The 16,990-nt window shown below is 41.4% G+C and overlaps 1 protein-coding gene and 1 long non-coding RNA gene across 6 annotated transcripts in view; one reads left to right on the top strand and one right to left on the bottom strand.

Moving 5' to 3' along the window:
• The window catches only part of rock1 (Rho-associated, coiled-coil containing protein kinase 1), a 61,822-nt gene extending 52,564 nt beyond the window's left edge, over positions 1-9,258 (top strand). For 2 of the 5 annotated variants that reach the window (XM_083540891.1, XM_083540892.1), the window contains 7 exons: positions 194-359; positions 4,303-4,373; positions 4,465-4,553; positions 4,639-4,717; positions 4,801-5,062; positions 5,151-5,358; positions 7,243-9,258. In XM_083540891.1, the coding sequence (XP_083397017.1) occupies positions 194-359; positions 4,303-4,373; positions 4,465-4,553; positions 4,639-4,717; positions 4,801-5,062; positions 5,151-5,358; positions 7,243-7,246 (879 nt within the window). In that variant the 3' untranslated portion in view covers positions 7,247-9,258. Of the gene's footprint in view, positions 1-193; positions 360-4,302; positions 4,374-4,464; positions 4,554-4,638; positions 4,718-4,800; positions 5,063-5,150; positions 5,359-6,196 lie in introns of all 5 variants that reach the window. The other 3 variants (XM_083540889.1, XM_083540888.1, XM_083540890.1) reach the window with 3 other exon arrangements.
• LOC310725828 lies at positions 7,876-10,435 on the bottom strand. Its single transcript, XR_014533523.1, has 2 exons — positions 10,399-10,435; positions 7,876-10,302 (listed from the first exon to the last, which is right to left on the bottom strand). It is a non-coding gene; the product is annotated as an uncharacterized lncRNA (long non-coding RNA).
• Between the last annotated feature and the right edge of the window lie 6,555 nt (positions 10,436-16,990).

Here is a 16,990-nt window from a genome sequence, read left to right as displayed (position 1 = left end):
GGAAGGAGATCGAGAAAATTAAGTGCTCAGTATGTTCCATTCGAAGGTCCACCACAGAGCCCTACTGCCCCCTAGTGGCACATTTAGACCTGTCTGCAGAAATATTACAGAATGTGTAAGATGCTACTGTTGTAGTGTTGCATCTTCGTAATTGTGTGTGTGCGTGTGCGTGTGCGTGTGTGTGTGTGTGTAGCAACTGGTGGAAGAGAGCACGTATCGTAACGAGCTGCAGATGCAGCTGGACAGTAAGGAAAGCGACATCGAGCAGCTCCGTGAGAAACTAAACGACCTGCAGCTGCGCATGGAGAACGCCAGTGTGACAAGTCTGCAGACGGACGAGGTTGACAGCAACGCTGCAGGTATGCACACACACACACGCGTGCGCATACACCTGTCACAGATAAGTCACGTGCCGTTTCCCACACTATATGGACAAGACACCTGACTTTTCCGCCCAGATGGTTTTTTCTCCAAACTGGTCATTTTTGGGTGCAGTCCAAACCTGCTCCATGAAGATACGCTTTGTCCTTGGTTTGGAGTGGAGGATCCGCTGCTATAGAGCTCTATATGACCTCAGGCCTCCTCACTTCATCTTACCTACATCCAGTACCTGACTTTACTAACCACCCTTGTATTTGTATGCACAAATCTCCACAGAATCTTGAGGAACATCATTTTAGAAGAGAGGAGGCAATAGCAAATGGAGACTAAATGTGGACTGGGATGTTCAAAAAAGTATAAATCTAACGGTCAGGTATCTACAAACTTGTGGAAATCGGAAACGAATTTGACGTATCAGATCTCCACAAAATCTTGAGGAACATCTTCCCACAAGAGTGGAGGTTACAGGGACTATAGGTGCAATGGGATTTGCCAAAAGAAGCACATACCCACCTTATGATCAGGTGTCCACAAACTTTTTGTCCATACAGTGTACGTTTATGTGGAGTAACATTTGCTTTGATGGTACTTCACTTCCTGTTTCCCCGCCAAGTCATTTCTTCTCCAGATTGTTTCGGTTTTGTTTCTATAAGGTAGAGAGAGTAAAATCCACATTCCTGTGCAGTCTACAGCAACCTTTAGACCATAAGCCTGGGGTATTTCTTTTGAATTTCTGCCCTCATGTATGTAGGTTTAATGTCATCTCTCTTGTTTTCTCCTCCCTCTCTGTGTGTCCAGTCTGTTCTCTCGTCCTCTTTTTATCCTCTGTCGCTTTTTCTTCTGTGAGTAACCTGTGGTTTTTTGTACGCATCATGCTCTGAGATTTCTTTGCTGTTCAGGTTTTTTTTTGGCTTGTGTGGAAAACAAAAAGCATCTTGATACGTTTCTGAAAGAACCCTTTGGAGAGACTGGTTTCTTATCAGTGTATCCTGTTATTGTTTGAAGTTTGGACTATTGTCTTGCAGCCTTTTTTTAATACTGTTTACAGCCAAGTTTGACCCTCAAGTGCGATTACTGAGAAGCTTCTCCACTAGTTACGATCAACCTAATGATGAGGTGCAAACAGTAAAAAACATCAGCAGATATCTGAAATTCTAGTTTTGCTAACAAACAAGAACGATAGAAAATACCCCACTAGTGGAAAAGCATCACTTTCATCATGAAAACCAATCACTTGCATGTCTTGTTTGTAATGCATTATAACCTCCTCCCAGTACATGACACATGGCTCATCCTTTTCAATGTTTTAGTTTGTTAAACTGTTATTCTATTCTCATTTCAAGACTCGATTGTAAGTGACTTTTAGGCTGGATTTGAATGGCAGTTAATACTTTATATGTTTGTGTTGTAGTATTTGGGGTTTTGCCTGGTGGTACTTGGGTATAGGAAAAAACGTATTTGCGTACTCCACTTCTGGGTTATACTCAGGGTTGGGACTCTTGATTTTCAAAGGAGTATAGAAGGGTTTGGGCAGGATTTCAAGGGGGACTGGGGTTTTGGACTGAATTTTAAAGGGGGTATTGTCTGGTTTAAACAGAATTTCAAGGGGGTGTAGTGAAATTTGGACACAATTTCAAGGGGGTGTAGTGAAGTTTGGACACAATTTCAAGGGGGTGTAGTGAAGTTTGGACACAATTTCAAGGGGGTGCAGTGAAGTTTGGACACAATTTCAAGGGGGTGCAGTGAAGTTTGGACAAAATTTCAAGGGGGTGCAGTGAAGTTTGGACAAAATTTCAAGGGGGTGTAGTGAAATTTGGACACAATTTCAAGGGGGTGTAGTGAAGTTTGGACACAATTTCAAGGGGGTGTAGTGAAGTTTGGACACAATTTCAAGGGGGTGTGGTGAAGTTTGGACACAATTTCAAGGGGGTGCGGTGAAGTTTGGACACAATTTCAAGGGGGTGCGGTGAAGTTTGGACAAAATTTCAAGGGGATGCGGTGAAGTTTGGACACAATTTCAAGGGGGTGTAGTGAAGTTTGGACACAATTTCAAGGGGGTGTAGTGAAGTTTGGACACAATTTCAAGGGGGTGTAGTGAAATTTGGACACAATTTCAAGGGGGTGTAGTGAAGTTTGGACACAATTTCAAGGGGGTGTAGTGAAGTTTGGACACAATTTCAAGGGGGTGCAGTGAAGTTTGGACACAATTTCAAGGGGGTGCGGTGAAGTTTGGACAAAATTTCAAGGGGGTGCAGTGAAGTTTGGACACAATTTCAAGGGGGTGTAGTGAAATTTGGACACAATTTCAAGGGGGTGTAGTGAAGTTTGGACACAATTTCAAGGGGGTGTAGTGAAGTTTGGACACAATTTCAAGGGGGTGCGGTGAAGTTTGGACACAATTTCAAGGGGGTGCGGTGAAGTTTGGACACAATTTCAAGGGGGTGTAGTGAAGTTTGGACACAATTTCAAGGGGGTGTAGTGAAGTTTGGACACAATTTCAAGGGGGTGTAGTGAAGTTTGGACACAATTTCAAGGGGGTGTAGTGAAGTTTGGACACAATTTCAAGGGGGTGTAGTGAAGTTTGGACACAATTTCAAGGGGGTGCGGTGAAGTTTGGACACAATTTCAAGGGGGTGCGATGAAGTTTGGACACAATTTCAAGGGGGTGCGATGAAGTTTGGACACAATTTCAAGGGGGTGTAGTGAAGTTTGGACACAATTTCAAGGGGGTGTAGTGAAGTTTGGACAGAATTTCAAGGGGGTGTAGTGAGGTTTGGACACAATTTTAAGCAGATACGGGGGGTTGTTGACAGAATTTAAAGAAGGCATTGTGGTTTGGACAGAATTTCAAGGGGGTGTAGTGAAGTTTGGACAGAATTTCAGGGAGCATATTCTGGTTTGGAAAGAATGCAAAGGTGTGTTAGTCAGGTCCACATAGAATTTCAAGTTGGTATAGGTGGAATTGGACAGAATGTCAAGGGGGGTATGGGGGGGTTTGGACGGAATTTTCAAGTGGTTATATAGAGCTTGGTCAGAATTCTAAGGGTGTATAGGTGAGTTTAGACTGAGTTCCACTGGGGTATAGTCTGTTTTGGACTGAATCATTATGGGGTGTAGTCAGGTATGGACTGAATTTCATAGAATAGTCTTTTTGAACAGAATTTCAAGGGGGGCTAATGGGTTTAGACAGAACATCAAGCTGGTATAGGTGGGTTTGGACTGAGTTTCAAGGGGCAGTAGCAGTTTTGGACAGAAGTCAGGTTTAGACAGAAGTTCAAAGAGTTCTCTTCAGCTTTGGAAAGAATGCTATCAGGGTATAGCCAAGTTTGGAAATTATATAATGTCATTGAAACATTGAAATTGACTGGCTGTCTATGAAGGTTTGGAAGAATTCTGTTGGACTGTCCTTGAATTCAGACAGATTTTTGCGGGGCTCAAGTCAGGATCAGACAATTTTTTGGCAGGCTATATTTTGGTTTGAACAGGATTTGGTTGAAAGTACTAATATATGACTCCATCTAGGCCCGGTTTAACCTCTCATTGTCAACTAACACACCTAAAATAACTCTCCTAGAATCCACTGACCCAGCCTGACATGTATAATTCAACATGTTTATATCTTCCACATCTGAGCCCTTCATTACCCTGATGATGAACTTACATTATTGCTCTCTGGTGGATATTGCTCTATAACAGTAACAGGTTCAGGGCAATACATTTCTCAGCATTTAACGTTTGTAAGCTTTTTGGAAAGTTGGTGAGCATGTGGCTGTTGGAAGTAATGATTTTAATTTGTTTTGTTATTTAAGGCTTGATTTGTGTCTTTTGGATGAATTTGCGTTCACTGCATGATCACCTGAGTCATTAAAGTAAGTCTAACATGCTTGAACTGACGTTTTTGTTTTAATGGCTTACACACAGAGTCGAGATTGGAAGGTTGGCTAGCCATCCCAAACAGAGCCAATATTAAGCGATACGGCTGGAAGAAGCAGGTGAGGATTTAATTCCTAAAACTTGATGAAGCTGAGGAAATGTCAGTTGAAGGTTTTTTTTGTGTGTGAATGTATCTGTGTTCTTTGTCAGTATGTTGTGGTGAGCAGTAAGAAGATACTGTTCTATAACGATGAGCAGGATAAAGAGCAGTCCAACCCCTCTATGGTGCTCGACATTGAGTAAGTTGTTTCTTGAAAATAAAATAAAATGGTAACAAAATTGATTCTAATGCTATATGAAATAAAACGTGTATATTTTCTTCAGCAAACTCTTCCACGTGCGTCCCGTAACCCAGGGAGACGTTTACCGTGCCGAGTCTGATGAAATTCCCAGAATATTTCAGGTTACTATACCATGTCATGACCATGTAACAAAATATCAAGCATAGTACCTTGTTCATGGCGATTTCATACGTGATGTACGCAGATTCTGTACGCGAATGAGGGCGAATGCCGGAAGGACGTGGACATGGAGGCGATTCCTCAAGGCGAGAAAGCGAACTGCCTGGCTCACAAAGGGCACGAGTTTATCCCTACACTCTACCACTTCCCCACCAACTGTGAGGCCTGTGCCAAGCCGCTGTGGAACGTCTTCAAACCGCCTCCTGCCCTCGAATGCCGCAGATGCCACGTCAAATGCCACAAAGACCACCTGGACAGGAAGGAGGACGTCATCGCACCATGCAAAGGTACATATGTGACTTTTATTTCTCGAGTAACTACATTGGAGTAAGTCGTAAGCATGATGTGAACATTTCCCCCTTCCCGGCTCCGCAGTGAACTATGACGTGACGTCAGCACGCGACATGCTCCTGCTAGCTCTCAGCCAGGAAGAACAGAAAAAATGGATCGGCCATCTTGGCAAGAAGATACCCAAAACACCGCCGGCTACTTTCTCTCGAGCGTCACCTCGCACCATGAGCACTCGCTCGGTAGCTAATCAGTCATTCCGCAGAAACCCTAGAAACACCTCCGGAAAGTCCAGGTAAAGATCTCTCAATTTCTGCTCAAGGTCAGATTTAGCGTAACGCCAGGCACAGGGGTTATAATCGAGGGGTTACTTGTGGGAACTTGAGTCTCAGGAGAGTAGCAAGGGGGGCATGGTAGAGGGGTTAGGGGTCTCAGGGTTCTTATGGTGGCTAGGTCAAGAGTGAGGACGCAGGACAAGACTAGAGATTACAGAAGATTCTGAAATGTTTTTGGTATAAATATCAGCAGTGGATTTAGGGGTATTTGATTAGTTTTAGCATTAGTGGTTAGGATTTGGGGGGTTCTTGTAGGGATTAGGGGTGGGTCAAGAGTTGGATTTTGGGAACAACATTTGGGGGGTACCTGATGTATAGCTTGGATTTGGGAGGGGGTACTTGTAGTAGAAATTAGGAGTTAAATATGGGTTGGTAATGGGGGTATCAGCAGTGGGTCAATGGGTGGACTTTGGGAACAACATTTCTTGGGGTTCCATTGAGATCCAGATTGGATTTTGGGGTAAAAACTGTGAGAGTGGGGTTACAATAGGTCAGATTTAGAATAAATTGTTGGTTTGGGCAGGGTAAACAGAAAAGGATGGGGTTTGGAATACCAGTTTGGTAAGGACCAGCAGCAGAATTTGCCTTAAATTGTTGGTAACAGTGGAATTAGGAGTAATTGAGTTCCAGGGCGGAACAATTGTGGAATTTGTGTTTTGTTAGTTATATTGGAAGTGGCACTAAGAATAATGCTTTGGTTTGGAGTGTTAATCACGGGTCACCAGTTTTAAGGTTGCTGACAGAAGAATTCTAAGGAGAAAAGGATCTTTGCTTTTGCATGTGGTGGTATTGATGAAGGCGGGGCAGCAGAGGCAAGTGAAGTTCATGACTGGCTGTTTGTCTTGAAGCAGGGCTCAATCCAACCTCCACGCTGCAGACACGTCATCCAGTTCCTGCTGACATCAACACCGCAAGGAGAGTTCAGCTTAGTCTATCTTTCGTCAGTCACCCTCCATATTTACCACTCCTTACTGCCCCCCCCACCCCCCGACTTTTTTCTGGGTCCAAAAGCTAAAGTTTTTTAAGGCTGCGAAACATCTGTCTTTTTCTCTCTATTTCACCTAGTGGTGACACAAGTGCATTGCACAATCAAATTGATGATTGAGTAACTTTTGAAATGAATTCAGCTGCCTTAAAAAGCTTTGACGGAAGTGTTGAGGAAAGGGCTTTAAGTGCTTAACGTCTTTAAGGGTGTTGTGAAGTTACGCAAGTGTGTCAAGTCTGTCCGTGTATCAGAACAAACAGCGATCGGGTGTGGGGTGTGTTGTCTTCTGGAGTGTTAACCAAGGTTGAAGGCATATTCTGACACCACGTGCGCTGACGTGAAAAAGGTCAAACGGAGTTCGGAATTTGCGAAATACTGTAAAGTGAGGAGTAACGTAGGCTAGTTTTACGGCTAGTCACGATACGATTAGACCTCTTGTTCCCACACTGAGGGATGGTGAGACGGTGCTGTCGACAAAATCTGCTCAAAGACCCTGACCTCATGTTCACACTAGGACAAAGCATTGAGATGTTCTTTGTTTTCTCAGACCAATCATACGGTCTTTAGTTCCCCACTCAAGTCTTTAATTCCTACCTGGAACCAGGTCTCTTCCAGTCATATGTAATTTAACTCTAAAGGAAGTAGGAGATAACTGCAGTAAACACCTACAGAGTGCAGCTTCTCACGTGCTAGTGTGACCACATGGTCAGGTGTCTTCAGGAATCCTAAAAAAAAAATTCGACTTTAACTATCAGAAAACGATCGTAACGTGCATCGCCATTGGTGAGAATATCATTGCCTTCTTCCAATAACCAAACCCTCTGCAAATTCTTCTTCTCTGCTCTCTTTTTTCCTCCAGCTAACCACCTGAACCTTCTCTGTGAAACATTTGGACTCGTCAATTGGGACTTGAATTATACATCGCCATCATTATTTTTATAAATAAATAAATAAATCTTAAATGAAAACATTTAAAGATGAAAAAATCCAACAAAAGGAATAAACCCTAAATCACTCGAGGAGAAGCTGTTGGGAAAAGGCTCCTCCTGTCCTCCTAGGCGTTTCACACAGCTCGTGAGGGGACCACGCCTGGCTCTGAAGGGAACTTTACAAAAAGGTTCTTTACTCTTTGTGGGGGGGGAAAGTCGACTCAAACAATCTTCCAAACCTCGGCCTGATGGACTCTCAGCCTTACTGTTCCTGCGGGGCAATAAATTAACCTGGGGCAATAATCAAGACGGAGTACTGGGTACTGAGTATTAGTCTTTTTCTTCCTTTGTTTTTGTTTTGTTTTCGAGGAGAATGCAAGATCATTACAATCTATGCATAATGTTATTATAGTAATTATCCTTATTGTTGCTGTTCCTGAATCCTCCAAGCTGCAGGAATTCCACCAGACAAAGGCTGAAGGAACACCATTCAATTTCATTGACTTTTTGTTTTGTTTGTTTATTTTTGGGTACATTATTACTGAAATGCTTTCACTGTAATGTTTTGTGTTTTGTTTTGTCTTTTTTTTTTTGGTAATGTATTGCCTTACTTTTGATTCCTAGATGAAATGAAAGGTTGAAAAATGGAAAAAAAAAAAAAAGGGGGGGGGTAAAAAAAAAGTGAAACATTAAGTTAACAAATGTAAAACTGCACTGTTTGAATTGTAAGTTATTTGTAGAAGACTAAAACAGGTGTAGCATTCAGCCCACCTAGTGCCTTACCTTACACTCTCTCTCTCTCTCTCTCTCTCTCTCTCTCTCTCTCTCTCTCTCTCTCTCTCTCGATTTTTACTGCCATATCTGTTTTGTGTTCCTCTTCAAAATGATCAATCCTAACTATTGTTCTTTTTATGAAAAAAAAATCTGTATATCATCCAGCGTATGGTTTTATCAGGGCGCTCTGTCACGTATTGAACGCGTAGTTCGCTTGAATCTCCCAGGTTTCGTGTTTTTGTGATCGAGGGGGTGCCCCCTTTGGGGGGGGGGGGGGGTGTTGTTGTTGTCATGAGCCTTTTAATAACTCCGATCAGTCTGGAACCTTTCCTGAAACGTTCATCCTGCCATCGGATTTGGTCCAAATCAAGAAAAATTCTGTCCCAGAAGGAAACACCGCTAGCAGTTAGATCGATTTTATTCAGCCACTCTGAACTTCCTGGACTCCTGCTATATATATATATATTTATATTTATATAGTATGCTAGAGTGCAAAAGAAGAATCCATTTACCGAGTCTCAGCCGCAGTCAAAAAAATCAGCCATATCTATTAGCTAGCAGCTCGTTCAGAGCGACAACCCCACACAGAGGCGGAGCTTAAGATCAACATAATCAATCAATCATACAAATAATCATCGTGACATCACCGCCTTTTTTTTTCTTTTCCTTCCAAAGCTCAACGGGATCAAAACTTTCGTTTTCAATACACCATATCACATCTAACTAATGAGCTACATAAACACGTAGGTGTGAGCGCCAAGCAGGCGAAACTGAGCGTTAGATTAATACTCTGTGGATAGAACGAGTAGCTAAGTGTGTTTAAATCCAGCAGACCGTTCCGCCTCGGAGGAGGGAATTCCCCTTACTGATTATCTGATCATTCCAGGAGATTATTTGCTAGATCAAATTCATCCCCACAAAGTCCCAGGAGAATCCGGTCAGCGTTCAGGAGATCTTCTCGTCTCAGTTGTAACCCCTCACCCACTGTTCCTGGACAAGCGAGACGGAGATCATGAATACCTCCTCAGTTACTCGCTACGGTTTTAGCGTGTGTTCAGTTCAATGAAGCACTGGAACTATGGTGACTGTCTACTTGGATGAACTGCATGTTTAATTGGGTTTGGAGGCCGCACTGATCCATGTGTGTCAATAAACATTACCTTTTTCACCTACTCAGACTCTCAACCTCCCCGTTTCTCCCCCTACACGTGTGTGTGTGTGTGTGTGTGTGTGTACACTTTTCTATAATGACGACACACGACCTCAACCACAAGAACGCCTTTATTACTATATTTTTGAATAAAAATGTCAGTATTCTTTATATTCATGTAGCCGATGACACACTCAGGACCAACCTGTGGCTGAACGAGTTATGAGATATGTTTAAAAGTTCTTCCCCTGTAGGGGGCGCCACAGTGCATCATCCGTCTCCATACCCCCCAAAAAGGTATTTCCAGACACTTTAAACACCCACAGTATTTGTCTTAGATGGATAACATTTTTCCTTCACTTGAACTGGGAGACACAAACATTTCCAGCACCATGAAGATCTGCTTTCCATAGGTTTGGTGGAAGATCTCCTGCTTTAGAGCTCCAGCCCTACTGAACGTAATGAACGTGACCACTGACTGCACTCCAGAACCTCCTCACCTTCTCATCTCCATCACTACTTGACTTTACTAACACCCTCGTAGCTGAAGAAATCTCCACAAAATCTACATCTTCCCAGAAGAGTGGAGCTCATGAGAACAGCGAATGGGAACTAAACGTGGAATGCACATAGCAATCTAATGGTCAGGTGCAGGTGTATTAGGGAGCAGGTGGACATCTTGTTTCATGGATATCTTACATTTCATATAAGAAATAAATGTACAATTTACAATCAGCATTCTGGTATTGATTTATTGTTTTAATCGTACATGCTTTTTGTGTACTTTTTCCACCACTGGGTAAAATACAGTTAGTAGTTTTTGCAGACATCATGAACAATGTTGTGTCAATAATCAGGAATTCAGCAGAGTAATAACTCCAATGGTGTTCGAGCAGTTCTTTATGTTTCCAGATGAATTTATAAGATCAAGTTCTCTGCACAAGGGATTTTACCACCAATGCTGATTAAACCTTAACCCATGTGCTGGTCAATTGTTCTCATGGTGTTCTTCACCCACTCTACCTGAGGGTCTGCACAATCTTGCTTCCCGTTCTTTAGAGTAAAACTGCAGAAGTGTAGATCAGAGTGAATCTGCGATCCTGAAATAATCATTTTCTCTTCGTGTTAAAGTTCATGGGGAAGAAATAAAGTGGAAACTTACAGAACTCCGGGTCTTAAACATTAGCAGTCAGTTATTTAGTTTATTTATTAATTTTTTTATTTTCTTCAGTCATTTAAACATAACAACATACACAAACAGAATTTTTATAGTACAGCAATGACTAAAGGGGTTTAGGCTGAAGTGAAACACTTATTGATGCCTAACCCTATTTACAAAACAATTTTAAATACCCAACATGAGGCAACAGTAATCAGAAAGCAGCAAAGTGAAAACAGATATAAGAATATTACCAGCTATATATGAACAGCTCATACACATAACATATTTTTCAAATATAATCCATTACTAATAACATTACACAAATCACCTTGTCTATTATCCTCTAAACATTCCATTACCCTAATACTGCCATATATCATTACATAATACACCGGCCTTCTACTAGTTTTAATGATCTTTAAACTACACTGAACAATATCAGTCTAATGCAATATAACTACCAATCACATTTCATTTGACATTTTTTTTGAACACCCTTATTGATATAGATTGTTTTATTTTGTCCTCCAGACTATTCCATAGATTGACTCGTCTAACTGAGAAACACCTCGCTTTAGTATTGGTCCTAACTTTATTTTTTTGATAGACCCCGATTCCTCTCACATTATATCGAGTCTCTCTTGGCTTAAACCTCTCCTGAATACAGACTGGGAGCTTAAGATTGTGAACCTTATACATCATTACAGCTGTGTTTAGATCAACCAAATCCTGTCATTTCAATGCATTAATTTGAATAAACAATGGGTTAGTTGGGGCGTAATTTTCAACTCTGTTAACAATTCTTATAGCCTTCTTCTGCAATATGAAGATAGGTTTGATAATAGATTTATAATTATTCCCCCATATTTCCACACAATAGTTTAAGTACGGAAGAATGAGAGAATTGTATAATAAATATAATGAATTTTGATTTATCTATGATTTAATTTTACACATTATACCAATAGTTTTAGATATTTTTGTCTTTAAATAAACTTTCTTTCGGCTTCTCCCGTTAGGGGTCGCCACAGCGGATCCTCCGCACGTTTGATTTGGCACATGTTTTACGCTGGATGCCCTTCCTAACGCAACCCTCCCCAATTTATCCGGGCTTGGGACCGGCACTGAGAGTGGCTGGGGATGGTTCCCTGACCGGGGATCGAACCCGGGTCGCAGCGGTGAGAGGGCTGCATCTTAACCACTAGACCACCAGGGGATATTTTTGTCTTTAAATAATTTGTGTAATTTCCAATTGAGTTTATCATCAACATGGATACCCAAAAATTTTGTATTACACACTCTCTCAATTTCTATATGATTAATTTTAATTTTGATTGGTTCCTCAATTTTTCTATTTCCAAAAATAATATATTTAGTTTTATTCAAATTCATTGATAGTTTCTTATAGTCAAACCAAGTTTTTAATTTGGAAAGCTCTTTTTCCACTATCTTCAAAAGAAAATCTAAATTTTGTCCAGAGCAATAAAGACTAGTATCACCGGCAAACAAGATACAATTTAACTTTGTTAATAAGTTCGGAATATTATTTATGTACATTATAAACAGCTTTGGCCCCAGTATAGAGCCCTGTGGCACTCCATGGGTTATGTTTGTTCTTTCAGAGTCAAAGTTGTTTAAATGTACATATTGATCTCTGCCACTAAGATAATCTCTCAATCAATCATGGGCAATGCCTCTTATACCATATCGTTCTACTTTAGCCAACAGGTAATTATGATCAATGGTATCAAATGCCTTGCTCAAATCAATAAAGACACCGACAGTGTACTCTCCATTTTCAAACGCTGTAGATATCTCCTCAACCAGTTCAATGACTTCCATTAAGGTTGCTCTATTTGCCCTGAAACCAAATTGATAATCTGAAATAAGGTTGAATTTATTGAGATAATCATCAAGTCTTATAACATAACTTTTCTAAATTTTGGAAAATTGTGAAAGTAGTGAGATTGGCCTGTAGTTTGTAAATTGATGTTTATCTCTTAATTTTAAAAATGGGTACTACCTTGGCCGTTTTCATTTTAGACGGAAAGATGCCTGTAAAAAAAGATTGATTACAAATGTATGTAAGTGGAGCAACAATACTATGTATAATTTCTTTTACTACAATCATATCAAAATCAAAACAGTCTGTTGACCTCTTATTCTTAAATTTAGTCACAATTTGAATAATTTCATTTTCATCCACACTCCTCAAAAACAAAGAGCTCACATTTCCTTTAATAATATTTTACTCTATTTCCTTTACCTCTGATGGTTGAGGGATTTCATTAGCTAAAATGGGTCCAACATTTACAAAAAAATTGTTGAACGCCATTGATATTTCATTATTACAGTTTAAGATTTGGCTGTCTTTCTCAAAATAATTTGGATAATCATTTTTATTAGTTCGCTTCTTAATAATACTATTTAATAATTTCCAAGTACTGTGGATGTTGTTTTTGTGCTGTTCCAAAATATTATGATAATAAACTTTTCTATTAGATCTTATTATGTTAATTAACTTATTTCTGTACACTTTATATTTGTCCTCTGCTTCTTTAGTTCTATGTTTTATAAATAATTTGTGGAGGTATTTTTTCTTTTTGCAAGCGTTGGCTATGCCCTTTGTTATCCATGGTTTCTCTAGGTTGGTTCTGTCTTTAATAGAGTATTCCTTTAGTGGGCAATGTTTATCATAAAGACTTGCTAGTGTAGAAAAAAAAAAGTCATAGGCCTTGTCAGGATCAGAGATGGCATAGACCTTGTCCCATGTCTGGTTAAACAAATCAGTTTTTAAGGCAAACATAGTTTCAGGGGTTCTATTACGTATAATTTTAATCTGATCTACTTTGAACACAGTAGCCTTATAAAGAAGTTTGTGAAAAATACTAAAAACAGGATAATGATCATTAATATCATTTATGAGCAATCCAGCAGTTATTTGTGTTTCAAGTCTATTCCTAAATATATTATCTATTAAAGTAGCTGTATCGGCTGTGATTCTTGTGGGTTTAGTGATAAGTGAAAATAAATTATTACTATACATAGTTGTGATGAAAACCTAGCCATTAGGGGGGCACAAGCCAGTGCACTCTTAGTGCCGGTCCCAAGCAGGTAAATGGGGAGGGTTGCGTTAGGAAGGGCATCCAGCGTAAAACATGTGCCAAATCAAATATGCGGATCACAAATGAGAATTTCATACCGGATCGGTCAAGGCCCGGGTTAACAACGACCGCCACAGGTATCGGTAGCCGACAGGGTACCGGTGGAAATTGGGCTACTGTTGGCCGAATGAGGAGAAGGAGAGGAGGAAGGCGTCTACAGAGACAGCAGGAAAAGGAGCAGTGTATTAGAGTGGAGGTTCGGGTTGGTACTTTAAATGTTGGTACTATGACGGGTAAAGGGAGAGAGATAGCTGATATGATGGAGAGGAGAAAGGTAGATGTGTTGTGTGTTCAGGAGACCAAGTGGAAAGGGAGTAAGGCCAGGAACATTGGAGGTGTTTAAACTGTTCTATCATGGTGTGGATGGAAAGAGAAATGGTGTAGGGGTGATTCTGAAGGAAGAGTACAGTAAGAGTGTAGTGGAGGTGAAGAGAGTTTCTGATAGGGTGATGATCGTGAAGGTGGAAGTTGAAGGGGTGATGATAAATGTCATCAGTGCCTATGCTCCACAAGTGGGCTGTGAGATGGAGGAGAAGAAAAGATTCTGGAGTGAATTAGATGAAGTGGTAGATAGTGTACCTAGGAAAGAACGATTGGTGATTGGGGCAGACTTTAATGGGCATGTAGGTGAAGGGAACAGAGGTGATGAGGAGGTGATGGGTAGGTATGGTTTTAAGGAGAGGAATGTGGAAGGGCAGATGGTGGTAGATTTTGCTAAAAGGATGGAAATGGCAGTGGTGAACACGTATTTTAAGAAGAAGGAGGATCATAGGGTGACGTATAAGAGTGGAGGAAGGTGCACACAGGTGGATTATGTTCTGTGTAGGAGATGCAACCTGAAGGAGATTGGAGACTGTAAGGTGTTGGCGGGGGACAGTGTAGCTAGACAGCATCGGATGGTGGTCTGTAGGATGGTTTTGGAGGCGAAGAAGAAGAGGAGGAAAGTAAGGATTGAAAGAAGAATAAGATGGTGGAAACTGAAGGAGGAAGAGTGTAGTGTGAGATTCAGGGAAGAGGTCAGACAGGAGCTCGGTGGTGATGAAGAGGTGCCGGATGATTGGGCAACTACCGCAGGAGTGATGAGGGAGGCAGCTAGAAAAGTACTTGGTGTGACATCTGGAAATAGAAAGCAAGACAAGGAGACATGGTGGTGGAATGAGGAAGTGCAGAAGAGCATTAGGAGAAAGAGGTTGGCAAAACAGAAGTGGGATCGACAGAGTGATAAGAAAAGTAGGCAGGAGTACAAGGAGATGTGGCAGCAGGTAAAAAGGGATGTGGCGAAAGTCAAGGAAAAGGCATATGAGGAGCTGTAGGAGAGGTTGAACACTAAGGAAGGAGAAAAGGATTTATACCGATTGGCCAGGCAGAGGGACCGAGCTGGAAAGGATGTACTGCAAGTTAGAGCAATAAAGGATTGAGAGGGAAATGTGTTGACTAGTGAGGAGAGTGTGTTGAGAAGATGAAGGGAGTATTTTGAGCAGCTGATGAATGAGGAAAATCAGAGAGAGAGAAGGTTGGAGGATGTGGAGTTGGTGAAGCAGGATGTAGATAGGATTAGTAAGGAGGAAGTGAGAGCAGCGATTAAGAGGATGAAGAATGGAAAGTCGGTTGGACCAAATGACATACCGGTAGAAGCGTGGAGATGTTTAGGAGAGATGGCAGTGGAGTTTTTAACCAGATTGTTTAACAGGATTCTGGAAGGGGAGAGGATGCCTGAGGAATGGAGAAGGAGTGTGATGGTACTGATCTTTAAGCATAAGAGATATGTGTAGACCTGCAGTAACTACAGGGTAATTTAAGTTGATTAGTCACACCATGAAGTTATGGGAAAGAGTAGTGGAAGCCAGGCTGAGAGAAGAGGTGACCATCTGTGAGCAACAGTATGGTTTCATGCCGAGGAAGAGCACCACAGACGCCTTATTTGCTTTGAGGATGTTGATGGAGAAGTATAGAGAAGGACAGAAGGAATTGCATTGTGTATTTGTGGATTTAGAGAAAGAGTACGACAGGGTGGAGAGAGGAGTTGTGGTATTGTATGAGGAAGTCTGGTGTGTCAGAGAAGTATGTGAGGGTGGTGCAGGACATGTATGAGGACAGTGTGACAGCAGTGAAGTGTGCAGTAGGTACGACAGACTGGTTCAGGGTGAAGGTTGGACTGCATCAAGGATCGGCCCTGAGCCCTTTCCTGTTTGCAGTGGTGATGGACAGGTTGACGGACGAGGTCAGACAGGAGTCTCCCTGGACTATGATGTTTGCAGATGATATTGTGATTTGTGGTGAGAGTAGAGAGCAGGTTGAGAAGAGCCTGGAGAGGTGGAGATATGCGCTGGAGAGAAGGGGAATGAAAGTCAGTAGGAGTAAGACAGAGTACATGTGTGTGAAGGAGTTCAGGTACCTGGGGTTAACAGTGCAAAGTAATGGAGAGTGTGTTAGAAAAGTAAAGAAAAGAGTCAAGTCAAGTCAAGTTTATTTGTATAGCGCTTTTCACAACAGACATTGTCTCAAAGCAGCTTTACAGAAAACAACAGTGAAGATGAATGGTGTGCGTTTGTCCCTGATGAGCAAGCCGTGGCGACAGTGGCAAGGAAAAACTCCCTAAGATGATATGAGGAAGAAACCTTGAGAGGAACCAGACTCAAAGGGGAACCCATCCTCATATTGGTGACATCAAGAGTTTGGTCATAAATCTTTCAACAATACAGAACAATTTGTGATCATCATAGATCCAGCATCAGCTTCTCCATGCCAGGGCCTTTAAACACTCGGCATCTACTTCTCCATGATCATCCATAGGTCCATAATCTTCACGAGGTGGGACGTGACTGGAGCTGGCCAAACCTCAGGATGCCTCGGGATGGGGAGAGAAAGAGAAGCAGTGGAGAGGAATTAGCGTAGCTGCTGTTCATGATATTAACAGCACAAGTTGATAATGTGCATGTAATCATATATGTGTGTGATGTGTGTTATGTGTAGGCTTTGCTAAAAAGATATGTTTTTAATCTACACTTAAACTGGGAGAGTGTATCTGAACCCCGAACACTGTCAGGAAGACTATTCCAGAGTTTAGGAGCTAAATGTGAAAATGCTCTACCGCCTTTAGTGGACTTTGCTATTCTAGGAACTACTAGAAGCCCAGAGTTTAGAGATCTCAGGGAGCGTGACGGATTGTAGCGTGTTAAAAGACTGGATAGATACATGGGAGCCAAACCATTTAGTGCTTTATAAGTGAGTAGCAGTAGTTTGTAGTCTATTCGAAACTTAATAGGAAGCCAATGTAGGGACGATAAGATTGGGGTTATATGATCGTATTTTCTTGACCTAGTAAGAACTCTTGCTGCGGCATTCTGAACTAACTGAAGCTTGTTTATTAATGATGCAGGACATCCACCTAGTAATGCATTACAGTAGTCTATTCTAGAGGTCATAAA

The sequence above is a fragment of the Silurus aristotelis genome (assembly GCF_946808225.1).
Source record: "Silurus aristotelis genome assembly, chromosome: 5".
Classification (NCBI taxonomy): Eukaryota; Metazoa; Chordata; class Actinopteri; order Siluriformes; family Siluridae; genus Silurus; species Silurus aristotelis.
This window is presented reverse-complemented; position numbering and strand designations above follow the sequence as displayed.